At 43.3% G+C, this 22455-nt stretch overlaps 2 protein-coding genes across 2 annotated transcripts in view; both read left to right on the forward strand.

Annotated features, from left to right (window-relative positions):
- Positions 1-1943, forward strand: part of ZNHIT6 (zinc finger HIT-type containing 6) — a 121281-nt gene extending 119338 nt beyond the window's left edge. Inside the window, exon 11 of the transcript XR_009557879.1 lies at positions 1924-1943. The gene's annotated coding sequence lies outside the window, so the exon portion shown is untranslated. The remainder of the gene's footprint in view (positions 1-1923) is intronic.
- Positions 1944-2761: 818 nt separating this feature from the next.
- DDAH1 (dimethylarginine dimethylaminohydrolase 1) overlaps positions 2762-22455 on the forward strand; it is a 57158-nt gene continuing 37464 nt past the window's right edge. The window contains exon 1 of the mRNA XM_035121893.2: positions 2762-9812. Coding sequence (XP_034977784.2) covers positions 9354-9812 — 459 coding nt within the window. The 5' untranslated portion in view covers positions 2762-9353. The remainder of the gene's footprint in view (positions 9813-22455) is intronic.

A 22455-nucleotide genomic window follows, 5' to 3' on the forward strand; every position in this document is an offset into this window, starting at 1 on the left:
GGGCACAGCTTTGGATCACACTCAATAGGCACCACTCTTTTGAGTGTCGTGCCAAAAGTGGAAGGGGATGTGCTACAAGTGAGAGAGGATCAGCCAGAGGTTGACTGCAGCCTGCCTAAAATGTCACTGGGGACAGATGGCAATTACCGAATTCACAATGGAGTAAGTACCACATAAATACAGTGTCTGTGCAGGTGAAAAGGCTGAAATAGAATTGCAACCCATTAACTTTGGATCAGGACCAATTGCTTTAATTAGGCTGTTCTGGAGAAAATCCATTGTGCATTGAGGCTAAAGCAAATGAGTTTGGCTCTTAAGTAAACCTTTGTGACAAAATTTATGCAGGGCTCTGAAACTTACTAAAGTGGTCTAACTGACAAAAGAACAGTCCCTTAAATGAGATACAAATTATTTGCTCCTTTTATGACTTTTTGTATCTTTTGCCCTTGCGTACGTATAACCAAAACAAACTTGTTCGATGGAAAGAAGGGGAACAGAAAATACTGCACTCTCCCCCCCCCTTGTCTTTCTCTTTAACAGTGTGGGCTTCATATGCAAGCCCAAAATGAGGCATTCTAGATGTGAAAAGATTTCCTAGCAGGAGCCTGGACATGCATAGCAATTCAGGAAGTGCTTTGTGCTAAGAACAGCCCAGCTAAGTTTCTGAGAAAGCAAGATGCCCAGCAAATGGTGGGAATGTGCATGGAAGCATAGCCATAAGGCTGCACAGTGGCTGAGTGGGTTTTTGGGTAATGACGTCTACTTCCTTCTCCAGCTGCACTGGCCCCAGATCTCTTGCCCCTCCATAGTACCAGGTTTCAATCACTTTGGAAAATGAGCTGGAATAGCTCAGTTGGTAGACCATGAGACAGTTAATCTCAGGATTCTGAGTTTGAGACCCACGTTGGGCAAAGGTTTGGACAAGGTGGCCCTTGTCCCTTACAACTCTGCAATTCTGTAATTCTATGACTGTTGCTTCTACTCATTTCCTGATTCCTGCATCCGCTGCTTCCTTTTCTGCAGTCCTATTCAGCTCTTGCCTGCCATCTTAGCGAGCTCTGCGTAACTCCTTTCTGCACAGGCCCATCCTGATTGCCTTGATCCTGGACTCTATTGCTTGGAAGTTCCTGGTGAATGCAGAGAGTCCATGCATTCAAAGAGAACAGAAGGAGTCAAGGTTCTATTAGCTGTTTTCAGAGTGGGGAATGGGTGCAGTTGAGCTAGCCAAGGGTCTGCTGGATCCTAAGGCAGTCCAGGTACCTGCAAGCTGTGGCAATGGGCCCAATTCAGGCTTGTTTCCTGTATCAGCCTGGAACGTTCACAGCAAACTTGCAGAGCTCTCCCACTCTCTCACCTTCCACCCTGGACAGTGGAATCAGAGGAGCTGCGGGTGCTAATGGTGGCTCCACCACTCTGCAAATCCCCTCTGCTGCCGGCCAGGAGATAGGATTGTGTGCTTAGTGTGGTGTAGTGGTTAAGAGTGGTAGACTCGTAATCTGGGGAGCCGGGTTCGTGTCTCCGCTCCTCCACATGCAGCTGCTGGGTGACCTTGGGCTAGTCACACTTCTCTGAAGTCTCTCAGCCCCACCCACCTCACAGGGTGTCTGTTGTGGGAGAGGAGGGGAAAGGAGAATGTTAGCCGCTTTGAGACTCCTTAGGGTAGTGATAAAGCGGGATATCAAATCCAAACTCTTCTTCTCCTCTTCTTCTTAGCAACAGCCCATCCTCAAATAAATATTGCTGAGATATTTTAAGCAGCGCAAAATGCCAGTAATAGTACTTACTGTGACTAAAACATTAAATCGGGCAAAAATAAAACAACATGTGTAGCTCCTTGCTACGTGGGCTGAAAAATACCTAATGCAATTGTTTGTTTTAATTGAAATGCCTAAACAATTGAATTCCCTCCACTTTTCCTTTAAGTTTTAGGTCATGGAACGCCAGATAGGATTTGCATCACACCCTATCCTGAAGCTTCTATTTGCTTTCAAATGCCAGAATTAACCGCCCGAAACCCGCTCTTGGAAATGACTGTGGAACTTTTATAGAACATTGTACATTAAAATCTGCAGTGCTTCACCGACATAGAAGAAGACATACAGCACATTGTGAAAGGTAATCTTCTATACTGTACCTATTTTGAGAGGTGTTATTAAGACAGAACATTAAAAAAATGATGGTGGTGTAGAAAAGATGGCATTGTTATCTCTGGATGTGAATGCCCATATGTTTCCTTTGAATAACTCTTTGTATGTGATTCCCCCCCCCCCCCTCTTACTTATTTTTATTGCAATTAGTAACATTTTGTAAGTATACCAGACAGTTTCTTCCTGATGAGGCTTTCTTCTTGTCAGGCATGAGTGTGGTCTCATTTACATGAAGAGCGATTCAGAGTGTTTGGTATACAAAGATAAAGGGGAAGGATTGGGAATCTGAGGCCCTGCAATTATTGTTGGACTCTTAACTCCCATCAGCCCCTGCCAGCATGGCAAGTAGTCAGGGGTGGTTGATTTCTTTAATTGTGATAATTTATTTAGACCAGGGTTTCCCAAACTTGAGTCTTTAGCTGTTTTTGGACTACAACTCCCATCATCCCTAGTTAGCAGGACCAGTGGTCAGGATGATGGGAATTGCAGTCCAAAAACAGCTGGAGACACTGATCTGGACCATTTCAATAGCAACTTACTGTACATTTCTCTCTCTCTCTCTCTCTCTCTCTCTCTCTCTCTCTCTCTCTCTCTCACACACACACACACACACACACACCTCCCTCCCTCCCTATATTTCCAAGTGGTTTACAACATAAATTGAAACATGAAATGAAACGTTAAATATATCAATGTGAAACATTACAAATGAAACTAGAGTACAAAATACAACAAAGACCCACATTTAAAGCAGCATTATTAACAAGAAAACATACTGTTATCTGAAACATACTGTGAATAAGACTCAAACTTAGAAATGCAATAAAAAAGCCCACAACATTAGTGGTTAAACAAAATAATTAAGGTAGGAGGTGTACCCCCACTTAAACCCCTCCCACTCAGTAACATCTCTCAAACACACCCTTAGCACTCTCCCTCATACAAAATTCACTCTCAACTATTCATATCCACCATACTCATAATTCAGGGGTGGTGTGTCCTCCTGTTTCACTGCTTGAGGTGAAACTTTGCTACCTACCCTACCTGTTGCTGCCGGCACTGCTGCTCTGTGATGCCTTGTTGCATAGTTCTCCTGTTCGGATTTTAAATATACTTCAACTGAGAAAATGCACGCTCAGCTGAGCAATTTGTGACCATTAATGTTAAAAAATCTGGCAAGGGGAAATTTCCATGGTGTCCCCCTTCGCCTGATGCCCTAAGCACATGCTCATTTTGCTTAATGGTTAATCCAGCCCTGCTTACGCCACAATAAATTAGTTAGTCTTTAAGGTGCCACAAGTCTCCTGTTGTGTTACACCCGACTAACATGGCTCTGGAAAATGTTATGGGTAAAAACATAAGACTGATTCTCTGAAATTTGAATATGCTTTAAAAAAAAAAAAAAGAACGTGCAAATTTACTTTCTCACATTATTTTAATCTCCATGACATTTAAATAATGTCCTCGCTTTTAGTGGTTTTCGTCTCCAGAGAGCTTTAGACAAATTAACTAATTCACAGTGGATTCTAGGCTTATTCAGAACGGCGTCACCTTGGCCACAGTCACTGTAGTGGTGTTACTGGAAGCCATTAACACCAGCTGACAGAGACCATAATTGTTATTTTTTTTGCCTCCACAGAGAGTGGTGTTTGCTTCACAGAAAATAATACAGACAACCTTGCACATTTCTGCCAAACCTATCAGTTTTTGGTGCTGCTGCCAGTTTTGACTTTCAGCTTCTAATCTAGAGGGATCGTTTGAATAATTTAGTCAGGAAATCCAACGCTCTTGTTGGTCTTCCATCAAGCCGTGCTTGATAGAATCTGGTTTGTAGCATAGCACTCAGGGGCTTGGTCAGAACCTTTCTGTCTTCTGCTCTGCACTATCTGTGGGACACAAGATCTGGCACCAAGGGTTCCAGTACAGCAAATGGAGCAAAACAATGTTTTCTTGCTCAAGTCCTGTGAACCAGGCCTGCCTCCTGAACTGGTATTGTACTACAGCCCCTCCAAGTGTCCCTATTTTCCAGGGAAAGTCCAGATTTACAGAAACCGTCCCAGTTTCTGATTTTAAGATAAGATAAGATAAGATATCTTTATTGTCATTGTCCCCTTGCGGGAACAACGAAATTACTCGGTTGCTACATCCACTCAGATAAAGCATTCCGCATAATCCAAAATTACAAAACCTAATTAAAAACAGTAAATATAATACAAATAACAAGTAAAATAAGATGACTTCAAAGTCCAGGCTTTCCATTTAAGGCCAAAATCGCTCTAGAGAAGAAACTGTTCCTGAGACGGCTCGTTCTTGCCTGCATAGTTCTATATCTCCGGAATGTTCCACTTTTCCTTAGGACGTCCCTATTTTCATCTGAGAAATGGAGGGTATGAGTTATCTGACCCCTGAGCCACCTGAAGGCAGCCCTGTATAGCGAAGCTTTTTTAATGTTTAATGTTTTATTATGTTTATATATATACTGGAAGCAACCGAGAGCGTCTGAGGCAACCCAGTCAGATGGGTGGAGTATAAATAGTAAAATTATCATTACTGATGAATAGGACATCCCTATTTGTTCCAGAGAAGTCTCATGCACAAAACAAAGTCCCATTCACCTTGCTTAATACAGTTGTGATTAGGAACGAAGGTCCTGTTCTTGTTTTTATAGCAATCTGAGTGCCCAGAGTGCTGCAGGAATTATAAATAATTCCAATCTTATTTGGATTAAACTCAGGTGAGGAGGGGAAACAGAAGTTCTGTAGACCCTTAACATTTAAGTCTGTGGTTAAACCGACTGTACTGGATACAATTCTAAAGGCTATGAAGTCACCTAGAGTCCGCGGAGTATGCCTGATGGTCTCTCCTGCGTAAAACGGCACATTGTACAAAACTGAAAATGCGTTCACTCGTACAGCTGAATTAATTGTCCTGTCATGCAACAGTAAGCTGGGGCAGGTGAGCCTTCTGTTTATTTGCTAGAGTGTTTCTTTTCTTTGTTTTTGCTTTGATGCTGTGCTCCCAGCAGTGGCACTTAGGAAAAAACCTCATCCAGATGCTGTAGCGCTGAGAGCTGATCTCTCTCCCCTTGCAGCAGCAGGAGCCATGGGAAATTATGTTGTACAAGCTCTGGGGGAAAGCCCTTGTGCAGCACATGCATTCTCCGAAGATTTTTAGAGGCCATGAAAGAAGTGGAGGAGGAGTGTGCATGGTGGCAGCTTAACATTGCAAGAGCAGTAGTTTGCACTGGAGCAGAATGGAATGGAAACCGAGCTATCAGGGCCCCGAGATATGTGATGTCCTGCTTCAGACTACAGAAATTGGGTTGTTCTATTTTTGAAATCTCTCCTCAAGTGTTAAAAACTGCAAAACAGAAAAGCAGCACAATGAACAGTTGGCTGAGCTGAAAGCTGTGCACCTGGATAGGCTAGGTTTGTTTGTTTGTTTGTTGTCGTTTTGCAGGGAGCATTCGAAAATGTGACTTATCGGGTGGTACAGCCCACACAAATCTAACTCCCTTTTTCTGCTGGAAGTGAGATTTCAGGCAGAGATCAGATGAAAGAAGGATTCCAGTAGAGCTTCTTACACAGTAAAGTTTCCTGCAGGTCCCCCAAAACCCAGATTCTTCCTGCGTTGCTATCCACTTGCCTCTTTTCATCTCACCTTTGGGTTTGAAACTGGCTCAAAAACACACAATGCCCCACCTTCATTATTTGATTTGTTTGTGTTAAGGTACCGAAATATAGCACAGGTCTTGTGTAAAGCAGCCTAGTAGGAAATCTTGTAGGAAGAAACTAACTGGGGAAAAAGAAACTTTATCCTGGGAAAATCATTGCATTACTCATAAACACGTTTAGAATTGACTTTCATTTAACTTAACCAAGAACCCAAACATCCATCGTCCAAAACTTATTAACAGAGAAATAAGTACTATTCATTTCATTGAAATGGGGATGCAGGCTTTAGCAGCTTAATCAGTCCAATTATTAGAAACTAAGCTTATGTCTAGTTAATCAGCAAAAGAATAATTACCCTTTTGTGCTTTAAAAGGTTGCTGCAAATTGAGCGAAGGAATATGGAGCCAAAACAGAAAATAACCGCTGTGTTTCCTACTTATAACAGTGATCTGGGAAGGGTTTCAGCAGGAGCAGTAACATATTAATACGTGATATATTTCATATCACAGCTGAAGAGTATCGGGCTTTTGCTGCTTGAGGTAAAAGACAAAATGGTGCTCCCTCAACCTTCTACATAGAGAAATTGACTAGACTGGCAGCTGAATCTTACTATAACACTGGTGACAGGATATTTATTTTTTATCATTCTTTATTAAATTTGTTTACCACCCTATACGCATAGCGCATAGATCTCAGGGCGGTTCACAACATAAAATCACAATATGAAAAACACTAAATACATAATAAAAATTAAGAAAGGCAACCCAGTAATCCCCACCCCACTGTACCTGAGGCAGCAGGCCAGATTAGGGGGCCCAGGAGAAACCATGTGGCCCAGGGGGAATGGCTGAGAGTTCAGGAGTAACAGCCACCTGAAGCAGTTGTCTCACTCCGCCTAATGGTATTGCTGGCTCTGCTGAAGAACACCAGGTATTTGGGAGAATAAAAACCATACTGTTATTCATTCTTGATATTTGAGAAATCATCAGTTAAACTATTTTCACCCAAGATTCTCCCAAATTGGCCCACTGAAATGAAATGTAATCAAAAAGTTGTGTGTTACTGAAGGGAGGTAGTTCAGGTTTTTTGTATCAGCTTAGTTGGTGGCGCTGTGGGTTAAACCACTGAGCCTAGGGCTTGCTGATCAGAAGGTCAGCGGTTCAAATCCCTGTGACGGGGTGAGCTCCCGTTGCTCGGTCCCAGCTCCTGCCAACCTAGCAGTTTGAAAGCACATCAAAATGCAAGTAGATAAATAGAAACCACTACAGCGAGAAGGTAAACGGCGTTTCTGTGTGCTGCTCTGGTTTGCCAGAAGCGGCTTTGTCATGCTGGCCACATGACCTGGAAGCTATACGCCGGCTCCCTCGGCCAATAATGCGAGATGAGCCCGGAACCCCAGAGTCAGTCACGACTGGACCTAATGGTCAGGGGTCCCTTTACCTTTACAGTTATGAATTGACTGATTTGTCCAATGATCCTTTCCCTTGCTCACCCACACACTTGCCTGTGAAAACAGCAAGCATAAGTTGAGGATATACTGGGATGGTTTACATTTTTCAAATAACATTTTATTTATTTCAGATTTGTTTCAAAATGTAATGGCTTCTCAAAAACTCATCTCTCTCCCAGAAAGGGGTCAGTCTAGGTTTACTATTCATTGCTCACAGTCCCAATAGTAAGGTCAAGCCCATTGCTCACTCCAGGTCTGGTGTCTGCTTCCACCAAAATCCGGTGGCATGGAAGATGTTAATTCCTCATCAGTCCCATTTTAAAAGCTTAGAAAGGCTGGGGATGAATCAAGGCTAAAGGAAGGGTGGGTTACAAATGTGGGAAAAAATTATTTACACCTTTGTTTAAGGTAAGCTGACCTTGGCAAGGAGCAAGGGTTTTTGGTGATGGCCATGGGGCTATGGAATGACTTCTAGGATGTCTATTAAAGTGCATCCCTGTTAAATGAATTTGTGAGCTGAATTTGTCAGCCTTTTGGATATTTTTTTCTTTTTATTTGTTTGAAAATTTGTTTTTATTACTAATGGTTGCTATGATTTTAACTGTGGTTGTAAGCCACCTTGTGCTGCTATAGGATAGACATATTTTTAAGTAAATAAAGAGTAACTTGGTTCTGACTCCATGTCTTACAAAGTGACCAGAACAGGCTCATACTAACCATTAGAAATCCATATTTGTCAAGGCAAGCAAGCACAAACAAAGCAGTGTTTCAGAGTTGGCTGACATCTTGCTGTCCGCTAGGTTTTTCCTTTCTACTTTGCCTGCAGAAAAGGTTGGCTCTTCGCTGTGCAACAGGTTTTGTTGGGATTTAGTCATTAGAAATTTTCAGGAAATAAATCAACATTTTCCAAGGTGTACTGTTCAAGAGGAGTAAATATTACTTTCCCCTCCTGTGTCAGGTGAAGTCTGTTTAAAAAGAGTTAGTCATAGCAGAAAGCTTATTGACAGTGTCAAGTCAGTTTCCTGCTGCGGTGAAAATGTCGAATTCAGCCTTGGGAATATTTAGGAAAGGGATTGAAAACGAAACTTCCAAGAGTTATTGCGCCTTTGAAGAGATTTGTGGAAATACATACAAAGCCCTAGATGACAGCACCATGCCAAGCCACATTTGGAATATAAGTACAGTGGTGCCTCGCAAGACGAAAGTAATTCGTTCTGCGAGTCGCTTCGTCTTGCGATAATTTCGTCTTGCGAAGCGCAGTTTGCCACGGCAAAAAAAAAGCCGCTGAAAAAATTCGTCTTGCGAAGCGTGGCCATAGAAAACTTTGTCTTACGAGTCACCAAAAACAACGCAAAACGCTTTCGACTTGTGAGTTTTTCGTTGCGCAAGGCATTCGTCTTGCAAGGTACCACTGTATATCTTATCGTGCTAGACTCTGTGCATTCAGATTGCCTGTTCTTTCTAGTTATATGGGATACACAGGATTTGGTTTCTAAACAATCACCATTGGAAGCAGCCCCCCCCCCCCTTATTCTCTGCCTAGCTGTCAGTTTTGCTGACACTGCTATTCACCTGAATGTAGAAAACTGCGGCAGACAAAATGCCAGGTTAATTTAACTGCATTGGGTGAGATAGACATACCCCATGCATCTTCTAAGGATCTTTTCATGTGACAACGTTTTATCACCTGAATTGTTAGAACGGGAAGGTGAACAGGATGTGCCTCAAAGGAAGGCTGGTGCTAGGGCAGTAGTTTTGATCCAGCAAGTACATTTGAACTGGAAACAATTGGAATGCAGGTCCACTGTATCATTTGAAGGTGATAGTAAAGCTGATTCTATAATGTGACACTTGCAAATTATCTCTGCCTGGAAGTGCGCCTAAAACTGGCTGTGCTACAGAATGACAGGCAGTTTCTAGTTGCGGTGATAGTTTCAGTTCATATGAGGCATTAAAGGATATTCTCAGCTCCTCGCGCTCGCCCACCTCCTCCTATTCCGAGACGGTGGGGAGGGTGCTTCAGCTGGTGGTGGGAGGGAAAGCGGAGGAGAGGTGGGGGAAGCTTGGCAGCCTCAGAGCCAGATGCTCTTGTCGTGGCTGCCGCCTTCTTCTTCCTCTTCTTCTTCTTCTTCTTCTTCTTCTTCTTCTTCTTCTTCTTCTTCTTCTTCTTCTTCTTCTTCCTTCTCCTCCTCCTCCTCCCCACGCCCTCCTCTCTCTCTCGCTCTCCCCAACATGGCAGGGCTGGGCAGCAGTGGTGCCTCCGCCTTTGGGCGCTGCACGCACGCCTTGGTGCGGGCTCTGCCAGAGTCCCTGTGCCAGCAGGCGCTGAGGCGCGAGAAGGGCAAGGAGGTGGACTTGGCACGTGCCGAGCGCGAGCACCAGCTCTACGTCGGGGTGCTGAAGAGCAAGCTGGGGCTGCAGGTGCTCGAGCTGCCCGCCGACGAGAGCCTGCCCGACTGCGTCTTCGTCGAGGACGTGGCCGTCGTGTGCGAGGAGACGGCTCTTCTCACGCGCCCGGGTGCGCCCAGCAGGAGGAAAGAGGTACCAGGGCAGGGCGCGCTGTGAGGGGGCGACTGAGGAGGGCGGGAACGGGGGACGCCTCTCTCTCTCTCCCCACCTCTCGGGCGGGGGTCGTTCAACTTCCCACCGTGGCCAAAGGAGTGTGGAGAGCGGGAAAGCAGGTAGAAGAAGCACCTTGGCAGTGGGGGTGGGAGTCCAGCATCTTTGGATGGGCCGGCAGAGCGTTGGCAGGCTGCGCTTTGGTCTCGGTCGGACCTGAACGGGAGGTCAGGGTGGGAAGCGCGCCCTGCGAGGGGCTCCTGGACGCAGCAGGCTGCTGCCTCCGTGCACGCTGGGTGTGGGGAGTGTGGTACTGTAAGGCGTGGCCAGCTGTGCTGGGAGGAGGGAGGCAGGAGAGATGCTGGAGGAAGAAGATGCTCAGCACCAAGGCAGCCTCCTCTCTCGTTTCTTGTGAACTCTGAAGCCTTCCCATCCTCGCCCGTCTTTCATCAAGCCAAGTCAGCACAACATCGCAGATTGGGAGAAAAAGTAGATCTGAATGAGCTTTGGGGGGGCATGAATCAGTTTTCAATTGTGGGGCACACAAATGGGCTGTGGCAGGGTGCTTGCTTTAGAAATAATTGGCTGGACTGAAAAGATCATCTTCCTTTCTTTGTGTCTTCTACCCTGCCCGCAATTTTAGAAGGGACAGCTTTTTATTTTATCAATGGGCAGGTTCTTTTCGGAAGTAGTAATGGCTCCAAATGAAACCACAACAGGTTTCTTTTTAATGAAGCCAGATCAAGAGTGATGCTCATCACGTTTGCCAGGAATAATTAGAAACAACAACCACAGGAAACTTCACAGGTGCAAGGAATAAAAGGTACGCTTCTTTGTATTCTGAGTAGGTTATTTAAAGCACAGGTGCATGTGCCTTTGGAAGAACAGCAGAACGTATGAGGACATCTTTCACGTCGATGTATAGGTATCTTTGTGGGGAGCGAAATATCCCCGTTCACTTTATTAGGTGAACAGTTGCTTAGCCTTCCACACCAGTATTTATTTCCTTTTGGTGTTTCTTCCTAAAAATCTGTAGCTTGGTGCAGTTTTCCCAACAGAATTCATGCCACTGGTAATTTAAATGGCATTTTACAGCGCAAGTCAGTGCATGATTACTCTGGAGAGAGTTCCCATTGTGTTCAGTGGGTCTTGCTCTCAGGTGAGTGCAACTGTGCCATGCTCTGCTCTTTCAGGTGAGAGATTGCAAGCTCTCAGGCATTTCTTTCTGTTGCAAAAAAAAACTCTAATAGAAATGGAATTTATCCTGAACAAAGTGGTGAATTCCACATGTAAACATTAAACATTTCATGCATAAATTCCAACCATTTTTATTTAGGGCACAATCCAAACTTGCACATGCACATCATGCTGCCAGGGCTTTGCAAAGCGGCAGAGCTATTGCTACACCTGCAGCTCTACAGCTCACACAACCAGCAGCAGAAGATCAGGGGCAAGATCACCAAGCCTGAGATGGACCTGATGGCATTGCACAATGGTGGTGAGACTAGCTTGGGAATCCAGTGGATCCTGGGCCGGCTCAGTGCCATCTCTTCCCCACCTTTGAAATGCCCCATTTTGGGGTCTTTTGCCCACTGACAACTCTTCCACTCACCTGCACAGTCAGTTACCTGGTAGAAGGCCAGTTCATTCAGGAAAGCTCCACCTAATCCAGGCATCCCCAAACTGCGGCCCTCCAGATGTTTTGGCCTACAACTCCCATGATCCCTAGCTAACAGGATCAGTGGTTGGGGAAGATGGGAATTGTAGTCCAAAACATCTGGAGGGCCGAAGTTTGGGGATGCCTGACCTAATCCAACCCTCTCCCTACCAGCTCAGCATAAGTTTCAATTGCTCTGTACTTTACATGCAGTTTGATCTTTCAACATATCCCAACAAAAAAGTATTGGTGAAAATGCCCCAGTATATAGTCCACATTCAAATCTAAACCACCCTGCAGCTACTACTACTACTACTACTACTAATAATACGGTAATAATAATAATTCCACATTTAAGTAACATAATTAAGCAACAACAAATAAAACTATATGCATGAATAAAATAAGTAATCACAAAAGTAAATTATTTATGAAACTTAATTGCAGTATATATTGTCTAGATAATTTGAATGATGATACAAAATAATACTGGAAGGATTTCAGCAGCACACACTTCTCGTTGTTTCGGCATTTCTGCTGCTGTTGGAACGATCCTTCCTCTCCTTCCTGCATACTCTTCTGGGGGGTTCTCCTGACCCTCAAGAGTGGAAGAGGCATGTGTGGGAGAGGGGAGGAAAGCCCCATTGCCATCGAGGAAGACCTTGCAACTGACATCCACTAGTGTACTGGGTTAGTTGAATCTACCCCACAGTCTCCAAAACTATTCACCTACACATTAATTACACAACACTAATCTAACAACACAACCTACACATATCCAATCACTAATCAACCACATTACAACATCATTCTAGCCATTCAATTCACATTTCAATTAAAAAAAACCCTCCCAACCTTCAACTCACCAAGAGTCATGTGCAAAGAATTAGGTCCACTCAATAAGAACAGCCCAATAACAGCAGGAAAAAAGCAAACTAATAATGTATGCATTTCAACCCCATCTCTCACCTGGAGTAATACAAACACTCTTTGCCACCTTCTTAACCTAGAGATCCCAATCCCTTCCCCACAGGCAGACTCTCTGTGGGGAGGCAGGTGCAGTCACCAACACTCTTGAATGATGCTTGGGACATCCCTATCAGCCAGATAAAAACAAAGACAAATCTCTTTTAACAATGCCTCAGGGACAACGAATCAATAAGCAGGTGTGAGGACTCTAAAGTGGAAACCCAAAAGGGACAAACATCTTTGGTGCCTTCCTGTGGTGTGGGTTCACTGCACTGCAGCAATCTTGCTTTTTTAGATCTATGGGCAGGTGGCGCTTGGCTTCCCAGAGCACTCTCAACCACCACTACCACCATACTTCCAGCTGGTTCTGCTGCAGCTGTAGAACTTTGCAGACAGCTGGGAGACTATTGGGCGCCAGAGTGTGGGGGCTGGCAATGGCAATATTTTTCTCTCCCAATCTCTTTCCTCTACCTTACCAAAAACAAAGAAAAAGTCAATGTTCTTCCAATGTATAATTTTCAAATGTATATTTGCACTTTGTATAGGAAGAATGCTCGGACTATTGAAAGAGAGAGAGAAAGAGAGAGAGAGTCACAAACTCTGCCCCCCCCCTATATAAGCTTTGTGGATTTGTTTGTATATACAAATACATCTTTCCATTTCTTCCTCCATAATCTTGTGGAGATGTTGTGCGATTTTTAGACCTCAATTTGAGAACCAGTGGAGTAGGTAGTTTGGGCAGAACCTGAGTTCTAAGATTTAAATTTATGTAGTGATGATATGCGACCTAAAGTTTGCTTTTGTTTTCAGCAGTACATTATATTCTGCCCTGTTAAATTTTCTCATATAGCCCATGAGTTGTAATTGGTTTCCAGGACAGAAGACAGTCATGTCAAGAACCACCTCTGCAATCCATTCAGACAGGCAGGGATAAGATCAGTGAGCCAGAAAATGAAATAAAAGCAGTCAGCAGAGTCTGATTTGGGAAATCGCTGAAATGGATTAGCAGCTGGGGGGGGCAGGGGACAGGCTGCTAAATCCAACAAAAATCTACCATGGAGTACTGATTACTGTATATTGGGTAATAAATGTATTGCATGGATGAAGTCTTAAAAAAGTTAAATGCACTTACCGGTAGGTACTATGGAAATCTTCAGCATATATTTGCAGGAATGTGTCTGTGATTTCAGTAGGGTGTAGTTATATCGGTAATTTCCAGACTGTGTCCTGGTGCATAGTAATGTGCTTCAGGAGACTACTTGGAATAAATAAATAACAACAACAACCACCCCCAACACATACAATTCTGTCTGCTGCATTTCTGTTCTGGACTTGCCTATATTCCAACAGCCTCCACTAGGAGTAGGTATTTTTGCCATATCATATTAGGTCATTCAGTCGCTACTAAAGCGCAAGTGTGGTAGAATTCTCATTGCCATGAGGGGCTGCCTGCTACATCTCTGCATGAGTCATTGATCTGGGTTTTCCTTCTTCCGAACAGCAGGTACACCTAGAAATGTGATTCATGCAGAAACGCAAGGGCTAGATTAACTCCATTTAAGGTGGGGTGTGTTCACTCATCAACATACTAAATGTAAACATTTTTAGGTGTAAGGGTAAAGAATCTGCATCCGATAACAGGTCAGAAAGTTTTCCTCAGATCTTAGAATTTTCAGAAAGCACTGGATTCCATTGTAGGTTTGGATATAGTTCTCTTGAGTATATAAGGTCTGTTAAAGGGTGCAGATTTCCTGTATCTGTTACTGACCTCCCTCCTCTACTCACCAGTATGGTGTAGTGGTTAGAGTGCTGGACTAGGACCTGGGAGACCAGGGTTCAAATCCCCACTCAGCCATGAAGCTCACTGGGTGACCTTGGGCCAGTCAGTCTCTCTCTCTCTTAGCCTAACCTACCTCAGAGTTGTTGTGAGGAGAAAAATGGAAGGGGAGAGAATTGTGCATTTGCCACCTTGAGCACTTTGGATAAAAGCTAGGATATAAATGTAACAACAACAACAACAACAACAACAACAATTCAAGCAACACTAGGGAATAAGTTGGACAATGGTGCTTATAACTGAGCAGCAAAGAGAAGCAACAAAAAAAACAAAATTTGTGGCTCCGTCTTCTCGCCTACGTATTGTTGCCACAAACTAGAAGGAAGCGAGTGAAAAGGAGGGAGGAGCAATGAGTTTTCCAGAGCATTAAGAATAACCTTCCTGTAATTAAATTGCAGTGGTATATTAACCTAGTTTCTTTGTAAGATAGCAGAACATGCATATATTGCAGTAAGAGATTCATCTGTTTTTCATGTTCAAAATGTAAATTAAAATATTAGATTTATGTTTGATTAGATTAGCACAACTAGGATATTCAAGGGTATTTCAATCTGTTCTGTATCCCACCAAGTTCCCGCACAGTGGGAAAAGGAGACTCTTTTTTTGTATTATCAGGCTGGTATTTAATAAACAGTTGCAAGTGATTTATTGTTGCAATAGGACCCTTATGTTCGGAAATGACTGATTTAAAACTTTGAATCTTATCTGGCATTTGGCTTTTGCCAAACCTGCTTGGCGATAGATCTTTCTCAGTTCACTCATATATCTCCTGAAACTTCTCACTGCTTATGGGTGTCCCCTGGTTTTGTGAAGAAGAGGAGTGCAGAGAGGGGAAAAACAGGAGAGTTGACTTCAAGTGGATGGTGTTAACATAATTTGTATTATAGCATGCTTTAAAGAAAATAGTTCAATATAATGCAGATTATAAGTTTTGCATGATCGTTTTTGTAATTCAAAAAGGCAGATCTCATCAGGTCCCACTTGGCTTCAACCCTTTTGAGACTGCAAGTCCAGATACACTGGTTCCAGATTTGAACTCATCTGGTGGGACTAGGGTGCTCTGTTTCTGTTCTATTAGCCTTTACTGTACTGGAGATGGAGATTCTTAGATGAGCTGCAAGCTTAAATTGTGTGTGGCAAACCTTCAACATTTAGGGTTTTTTTGCGTGCTAGTAGGGTCACATGAGGGAAAAGACAAGAAGTGGACCAAAGCACCTCACTCAGGCTCCGCAGCCTTTCCTTTGATGTCGTACTAGGAAGCATCCACTATGAGGACAGCTTTAAATGGATTAAGTAGTACTACTCAGAACTGTGATATGTGTGATGCAGTTTGTGAAGTTTATCATATGTCCTGAAAACTCTGTGCCAAGAGATGATTAAGGATAAGGTTGTTAATAAGGGGGGGGGGACTAATGAAAGTGTTGGCCATATGCTAACTTCCCTATCATTAATTAGAATAATTAACTTCTTTACATTGCACATTAGTAGCAGCAGTAGCTCCAGTCACTGGCAGATCATTTAAAATAGACTCTGCTGCACAATTGGCTGTGGCCCATCAGTAGTTCCATGGGGAATTAGCACTTTACAGTAGATCAAACCCAAGAGATGCAAACTAAGGCTGAAATTTTCTATTATCACTTTGCAGTATTTATGTCCAAGCTTAAATATACCAGTATGTACACTTGGTGGAATGTGTGTGTGTCTCCATTTCCCCCTCTGTTGCATTTAGGCATTACTATGCTCTTGCTCAGGGACGTGGGTGGCTCTGTGGGTTAAACCACAGAGCCTAGGGCTTGCCGATCAGAAGGTTGGCGGTTCGAATCCCCGCAACGGGGTGAGCTCCCATTGTTCGGTCCCTGCTCCTGCCAACCTAGCAGTTTGAAAGCACGTCAAAGTGTAAGTAGATAAATAGGTACCTCTCCGGCAGGAAGGTAAATGGTGTTTCCGTGCGCTGCTGGCCACATGACCCGGAAGCTGTACGCTGGCTCCCTCGGCCAGTAAAGTGAGATGAGCGCTGCAACCCCAGAGTCGTCCGTGACTGGACCTAATGGTCAGGGGTCCCTTTACCTTTACCTTTATGCTCTTGCTCTTTTCCCTGTCTCAGTTGTGAGGCAGACTTCTAAAACCATTTAAAAGCAGTAACGTCCAAAGCCACACACCTACAGTATTTTGTTTCCAATTTCAACAGCTCTGCTCACAAAGACCAACGAACAAAAAAACTATGTGGAAAATCTCAGTTTCACCATGTATGACGGCTGAGAATGCTCACAGTTCGTTAAAGTAATTATAATTATGTTGGTCTTCTCTGAGAGAAGAGCAGAAGAAACATCGCTTCGAAATCAGGTTGCATATCAATGAGCTGTTCTTCATTTTCCCTTTTTGTATTCAGGCATTCACAGCACGTGATGAAAACAATGGCATCCTGGACTGTAGACCAGGCCAGACCCTAGTAGGCAAGTTGCTAGAACTTTTAGAACCAGAAACACATGAAATCAAAGCCTCAATCCCTCTCACTTCAGTTGCCAGTTAATTTCCACCTAGAAACACCAGCATGGCAAAAGACTGCAAAGCTTTAGGTAAGGATGGTGCCTGCTCTTCGGGATATCCCAGAGAGGGAAGTGAAACCTGGGGCTGGCAGTGTGGCAGACGACTCCCTTTGGTGGGCACTTAAATATAACTCCCTACAAATGATGCTTTGCAGAGCAGTTATTATCCTTGAGGATGTGTGCTCCCTCCAGTTCCCATCCTCTGAAACAGATTTTCTCCCTTCCCTTGCCAGAAATAGCTGGTGTAGCATCACCAGTTCTTGAAGAGTGAAATTATGGTACGTGGGCAGGTGGCAGCACCTAGCCAGGTATTAATCCAACAGTGAAACTGTTCTGATCACACTATGCATTCTATGGTCAATGAGTTAATTACTTAGAAAACACCCAACGTACATCTCTTTTCCTGATCCCAGACAGAAATGCTCTCTCACACCCTTTCATGCATGCACATGTCCCCAAAACATTGAGGTCCCAAAGGGACCCAGAATCACATCATGTCCACAGCAGAAGATAGGGAAGTTATCTGCATTGCTGATGCTCCCATTACATAAAGAATGCTGAATGTGTGCTGGCTGTGATTCATTTTGAAGGGTTTTCAGTACACAAAACCAGCTTTGATGGTTTGGCTTCCTTGCCAGATGCATATATATGCAGAAAATGTTTTTACTTGCTGGCAAATATCTTACACAGAGATCTTATACAGAGTGCATCACGCCCGTTTGTAAAAACGCATAGGGACCAGGGCATCTGTAGTGCTAATGTATGGTTCAAATACATTAGATCCCAATTCAGCAAAAGTTAGTTATGACTTAAGTCCCACTGAAAGCAATGGAACCTAAGATAGTCGTGACTAACTTGATCCAATAGCATGTAGCAATAACTAACTTTAACTGAAGTCTAAGAAATCTTGCTTTGAGAGCTCATGGTGTATCTTCATTCAGGATAACAGTTATGTAACATTTGCCGTGTTTTTGCACTCTGAGCGACACATCTCCCTGGTCTTTAATGATAAACAGAAATCATACATTTAACAACACAGTAGCCTTGAATAACACTGTAAACCAGTAAGGCTAAAAGAGCAGAAGAAAGCAAATTCTAATATCCTAGAAATTAAGCTATTTAATTTTCCACTGAAACTGAGTTTTGGCCTGGACAAATAAGGAGCAGAACGAAAGTGCCAAAATACCACAAGAGTGTCTGCTGTTGTCTGGCCTAACCAGAAGCAGGAAATTCTTGCAAGATCCTGTCTCCTGAGATTGTCAGCCAGCTCTGAGGCTCGCCTGTTGCTAGTTATTAGAGAGCAAGGAATGTAGCTGAATGCAGCATCTCTGAAGATGTAAAAAGCAGTGGGTCGCTGGACATCTTTTCTGCATTTTTAAGGAAATGGCCTCTAGGATTTTGCTTTCCCCTATAGCATGTGGCAGAACTTGCTTGTTCTGAGCCATCTGGGTTTGTTTTATTAAAACGTCTACTGCTCATCCTGCAGCCACTTCACTTGTTCCTTCCTCTCCTGTTTGTAGGACACTTAATCTGGATGTGATGTGTTGTGTGTTAAATGTTAGACAACAATTGGGATTGTTGTGTTGCTACTTGTGCCTCAGACTCTCCAAGTGTCCCTGTTTTCCAGTGACAGTCCCTGATTTACAGAAGCCATCCTGGTTTTTGATTTTATGCCATAATGTCCTGCTTTTCCTTAGGACGTCCCTATTTTCATCAGAGAAATGTTGGAGGGTATGAAGTTACCCGACTCTTGAGCCATCTGATGTCAGCCCTGTACAGGTATAGGGAAGGTTTTTTAATGTTTAATTATGCTTTTATATATGTTGGAAGCCACCCAGAGCGGCTGGGAAAGCCCAGTCAGATGGGCAAGGTATTAATATTAATAATAATTGAATAGGACGTCCCTATTTTCATCAGAGAAATGTTGGAGGGTATGGTGTCTTGAGGAGGATTAGATTAGCAGAATAATTTTTGTTCTGTACGAAAACTGCAGCTGTGACAGAATTGTCCAGTGGGATTTCGTTTTATTTTTGAGCATTTCCACAGGAGACATGATACAAAACTACAAAACTACATCACAGAAGCTAGATATATGGGAAAGGAGAAACAATAGGGGAAATGGGCATTGGACAAAGCACATTTATGCTCATGATTTGGTTTGCCACACTCTTCATCAGTGATGTAATAGTAATAATAATAATTATACCCCGGGCTCAGGGCGGCTAACACTAAATATAAATACAGTAAAAACATTAAAACAAAACAAAACAAAAAACACAGTTGATTAAAACATAAGTTAGAATACAGTTTAAGATGCAGCTTAAAATGCAGCCTCATTTTAGTGGTAGCCTAAAATGATCAAAGCCATAAGGGGAGAAAATGTCAAATATTCACCAGGGCCAATTATCCATGCTGGTCCTACATGGGTCAGCAAAAAGAGCCGAGGGAAAATTTATATACAAATCCCATCCAATAAAAAGGGGGGTAGACTGAGTCCAGCCCAAAGGCCAGGTGAAACGGCTCTGTCTTGCAGGGCCCTGATCTCCTGTGGTAGGGCATTCCATCAGGCCGTGGCCAGAGCTCTAAAGGCCGTGGCCCTGGTTGAAGCCAATCTAACCTCCTTGGGGCTCGGGACTTCCAAAATGTTTATAGACCTTAAGGTCCTCCGCAGAGCATACCAGGAGAGGCGGTCCCGTAGGTACGAGGGAGTGTACATGGAGTGTTAGCTTAGACTGGGGGCAGGTTGATGATACCTCTTGAGTTATTATGTTATGCAGTTTATCAGAAGGCTATGGGAAACCATTTTTTAAAAAATTCTGTCTCCCAGACTGCCTCTGCTAAAGGAATATTGCTCAGAGTCCTTCATTTAATAACCACTTTCTGCAGCACCAAAGCCCACACTGTGTAGGAATTTCCAGAATGGCACCTGCGGGCACTCTTACCCTAGTTGCCCACAGAGGCTCTGATCCTTCCCTCAGTGGCTCTTTGGTCATGAGGTGGGTGTGGGGGTTACCTTACCCCACCCTTGAAACTTCATTGAAAAGTACGGAGAGGTGAAGGCCAAATTTGGAAGTAATACCCTTTCCTACTTCATCTTCAAGCTATATGTGTTTTTGTGCCCAAATCACATGGCAAAGAGTAATGTGTGTGCTTTCTCTATTTCTCCCTCACTGTGGGAAGGGGACTGATCTGGGAGCAGGAAACAGAAGTGACCATGTAACTTCTGGTCTCTCTCCAAGCGGAAGGGCTCTCTCCAAGCGGAATATATTCCTGACACCCACAAACCTGTTTTTAGGACTACCTTGGAGAAGTTAACTGGTCACTTCTCCAAGGTAGTCCTAAAAACAGGTTTGTGGGTATCAGGAATATATTCCGCTTGGAGAGAGCCCCACTCAAGTGACTAGCAGCTTGTGATCTTAACCATTTGTGTTGATTGTCATTGCAACATTCCTAAAACCATGATATAACATTATTTTGTGATGCTGTGCTGTTTTGTTAATTGACACTGCTGTCAGTCTCGTCCTAAGGCTGGGCTGAATAACTGACAGTTGAAACATTCCTTTAACAATATTATAATGATCTCCATTTATCTTGATAGTTTGTTTGTTTTAAAAGATGGAGAAAAAGATGGTTAGGAATTTTTTTCTACTTTTTTTTCTCCACTGCTTCTTTTATTCTAATAAAATGAAGTAGGAAGATGCCAAGGAATGGTAGATGTAATGTTGTATTTTTTTTCTAGTGTTGATGCCATATGACAGCTTTTAATTATAGCCAGCTACTTATTGGTATAGTGACCAAGCAGTAAAATACAGTGGGAAGTTAGTTTTCTGTAAGTACTATTGAAATTGATGAAGCAAGTTAGTCACAATTAACAGAAGTCTATAATTGATTCCAACAGGTGCTGTCACATTTGGAATTAGGGTATATCCAAGCCCTGTCAAAGGCCTTATCAAATAAAATAAGAAACAACAGGGAAGCCCCTGATTGTGCTTGTAGCAAGTAAGCCTCTGATTGGTTGGCCTGGCCTGGTGCTGTAGAATGTTCATGAACATTGCGAAGTATCTGCAAGGGAACCGAAATTTCTGCTATACCTAAGGTCCATGTATGGTTTTACTCACAGTAAAGCCATACATAGACTTTATGTGTAGCAGAAATTTCATTGGGCTGCCTGAGAGCTTGAAATAGATGCTGAGAAATAGGGGAGCTATGGGGCAGGTTGCCCGGTGAGGCAAGGAAGCAGAAGCAAGGATTCACATTAGACAACAGATTGAGAAACAGAAGGCGAAGGGGGGCTCTGATAAATGGGTGGAGAAGGCAAAGGCTAAAAGGGAAGGTGGGACTGAATTTCACATCTTGAATTAAATAAATCAGCCAGTTCTTTCGCTGTAGAATTAAAGAACTCTTAGAAGAAATCCATGTGGTAGAACTAAACATGAAGTCTGTAAGCTCCCTTTCAGTGTCCTTGCCTGTTCAGATTATAAAACAGCTCTGGAGCTCTCATGTTGCATATTTTATTTTAATTGAAACATTTCAACATCTGTATACAAACAGTCGTGGTTTTATACTTTAAGTTCAATTAGGTTTATTGAACTAAAAGTTACTATAAGAGAAAATGTTCTGTGCTTTGTAAATCTCAGCTTCCATGAAGAATGTTAGTTCCAGATGTTAAACTGTTGTTTTTTCAGAAGCCTTGTTAAGTTGCCAGAACATTTTGATTTCTTGAATGATTTTCCAAACCCCAGCTGATTATCACAACATGTAGGAATCCAAATTCGGAGTTTGGCTATGAAGTCATCTCAGCAGCTGCAAGAAATATGTGTGAAGAGACAGGTTCACAGAATTATCCTCCGATGCCCTTAAAAGGTTTAAGAGAAAGGTAAATGGTTCTTCCTGCTCTGCATAACACACTGCTTCTGGTATTTCATCAACATTTAAATCTACCACCTTTGCAGCACCTATTAAGTTTCATTAATTGTGTAACATGTTTATGGTGTGTGCCATAGCCCAAACTTGTAATGCTTAGGACCCCACCCCGAAATGAACAGTTAATGCTTTGAAATTAACCGATTACACGGGGTGCTGTTTTAAGTATGGCTTGTTGATATTGCAAGATGATTTATGAAAGACTGAGTAAAGGTAAAGGGACCCTTGACCGTTGGGTCCAGTCTTCGACGACTCTGGGGTTGTGGTGCTTATCTCGCTCTATAGGCTGAGGGAGCCGGCGTTTGTCCGCAGGCAGTTTCCAGGTCATGTGGCCAGCATGAGTAAGCTGCTTTTGGTGAACTAGAGCAGCACACAGAAATGCCGTTTACCTTCCTGCCAGAGTGGTACCTATTTATCTACTTGCACTTGACGTGCTTTTGAACTGCTAAGTTGGCAGGCGCTGGGACCGAGCAACGCGAGCTCACCCCATCGCATGGATTCGAACCGCCGACCTTCTGATCGGCAAGCCCTAGGCTCTGTGGTTTAGACCACAGCACCACCCGTGTCCCATTATGAAAGACTGAACTTTGGCTCAAAACAATGGTCTGGTTTGGATGTAATGTCGTTGCCTATGAGAAACTTGGTTTGTGAAGCTAGGAACAAGCATCAGACTTGTGTTCTCCCTCCCTCCTC

This window comes from Zootoca vivipara, chromosome 7, assembly GCF_963506605.1.
Source record: "Zootoca vivipara chromosome 7, rZooViv1.1, whole genome shotgun sequence".
Lineage (NCBI taxonomy): Eukaryota > Metazoa > Chordata > Lepidosauria > Squamata > Lacertidae > Zootoca > Zootoca vivipara.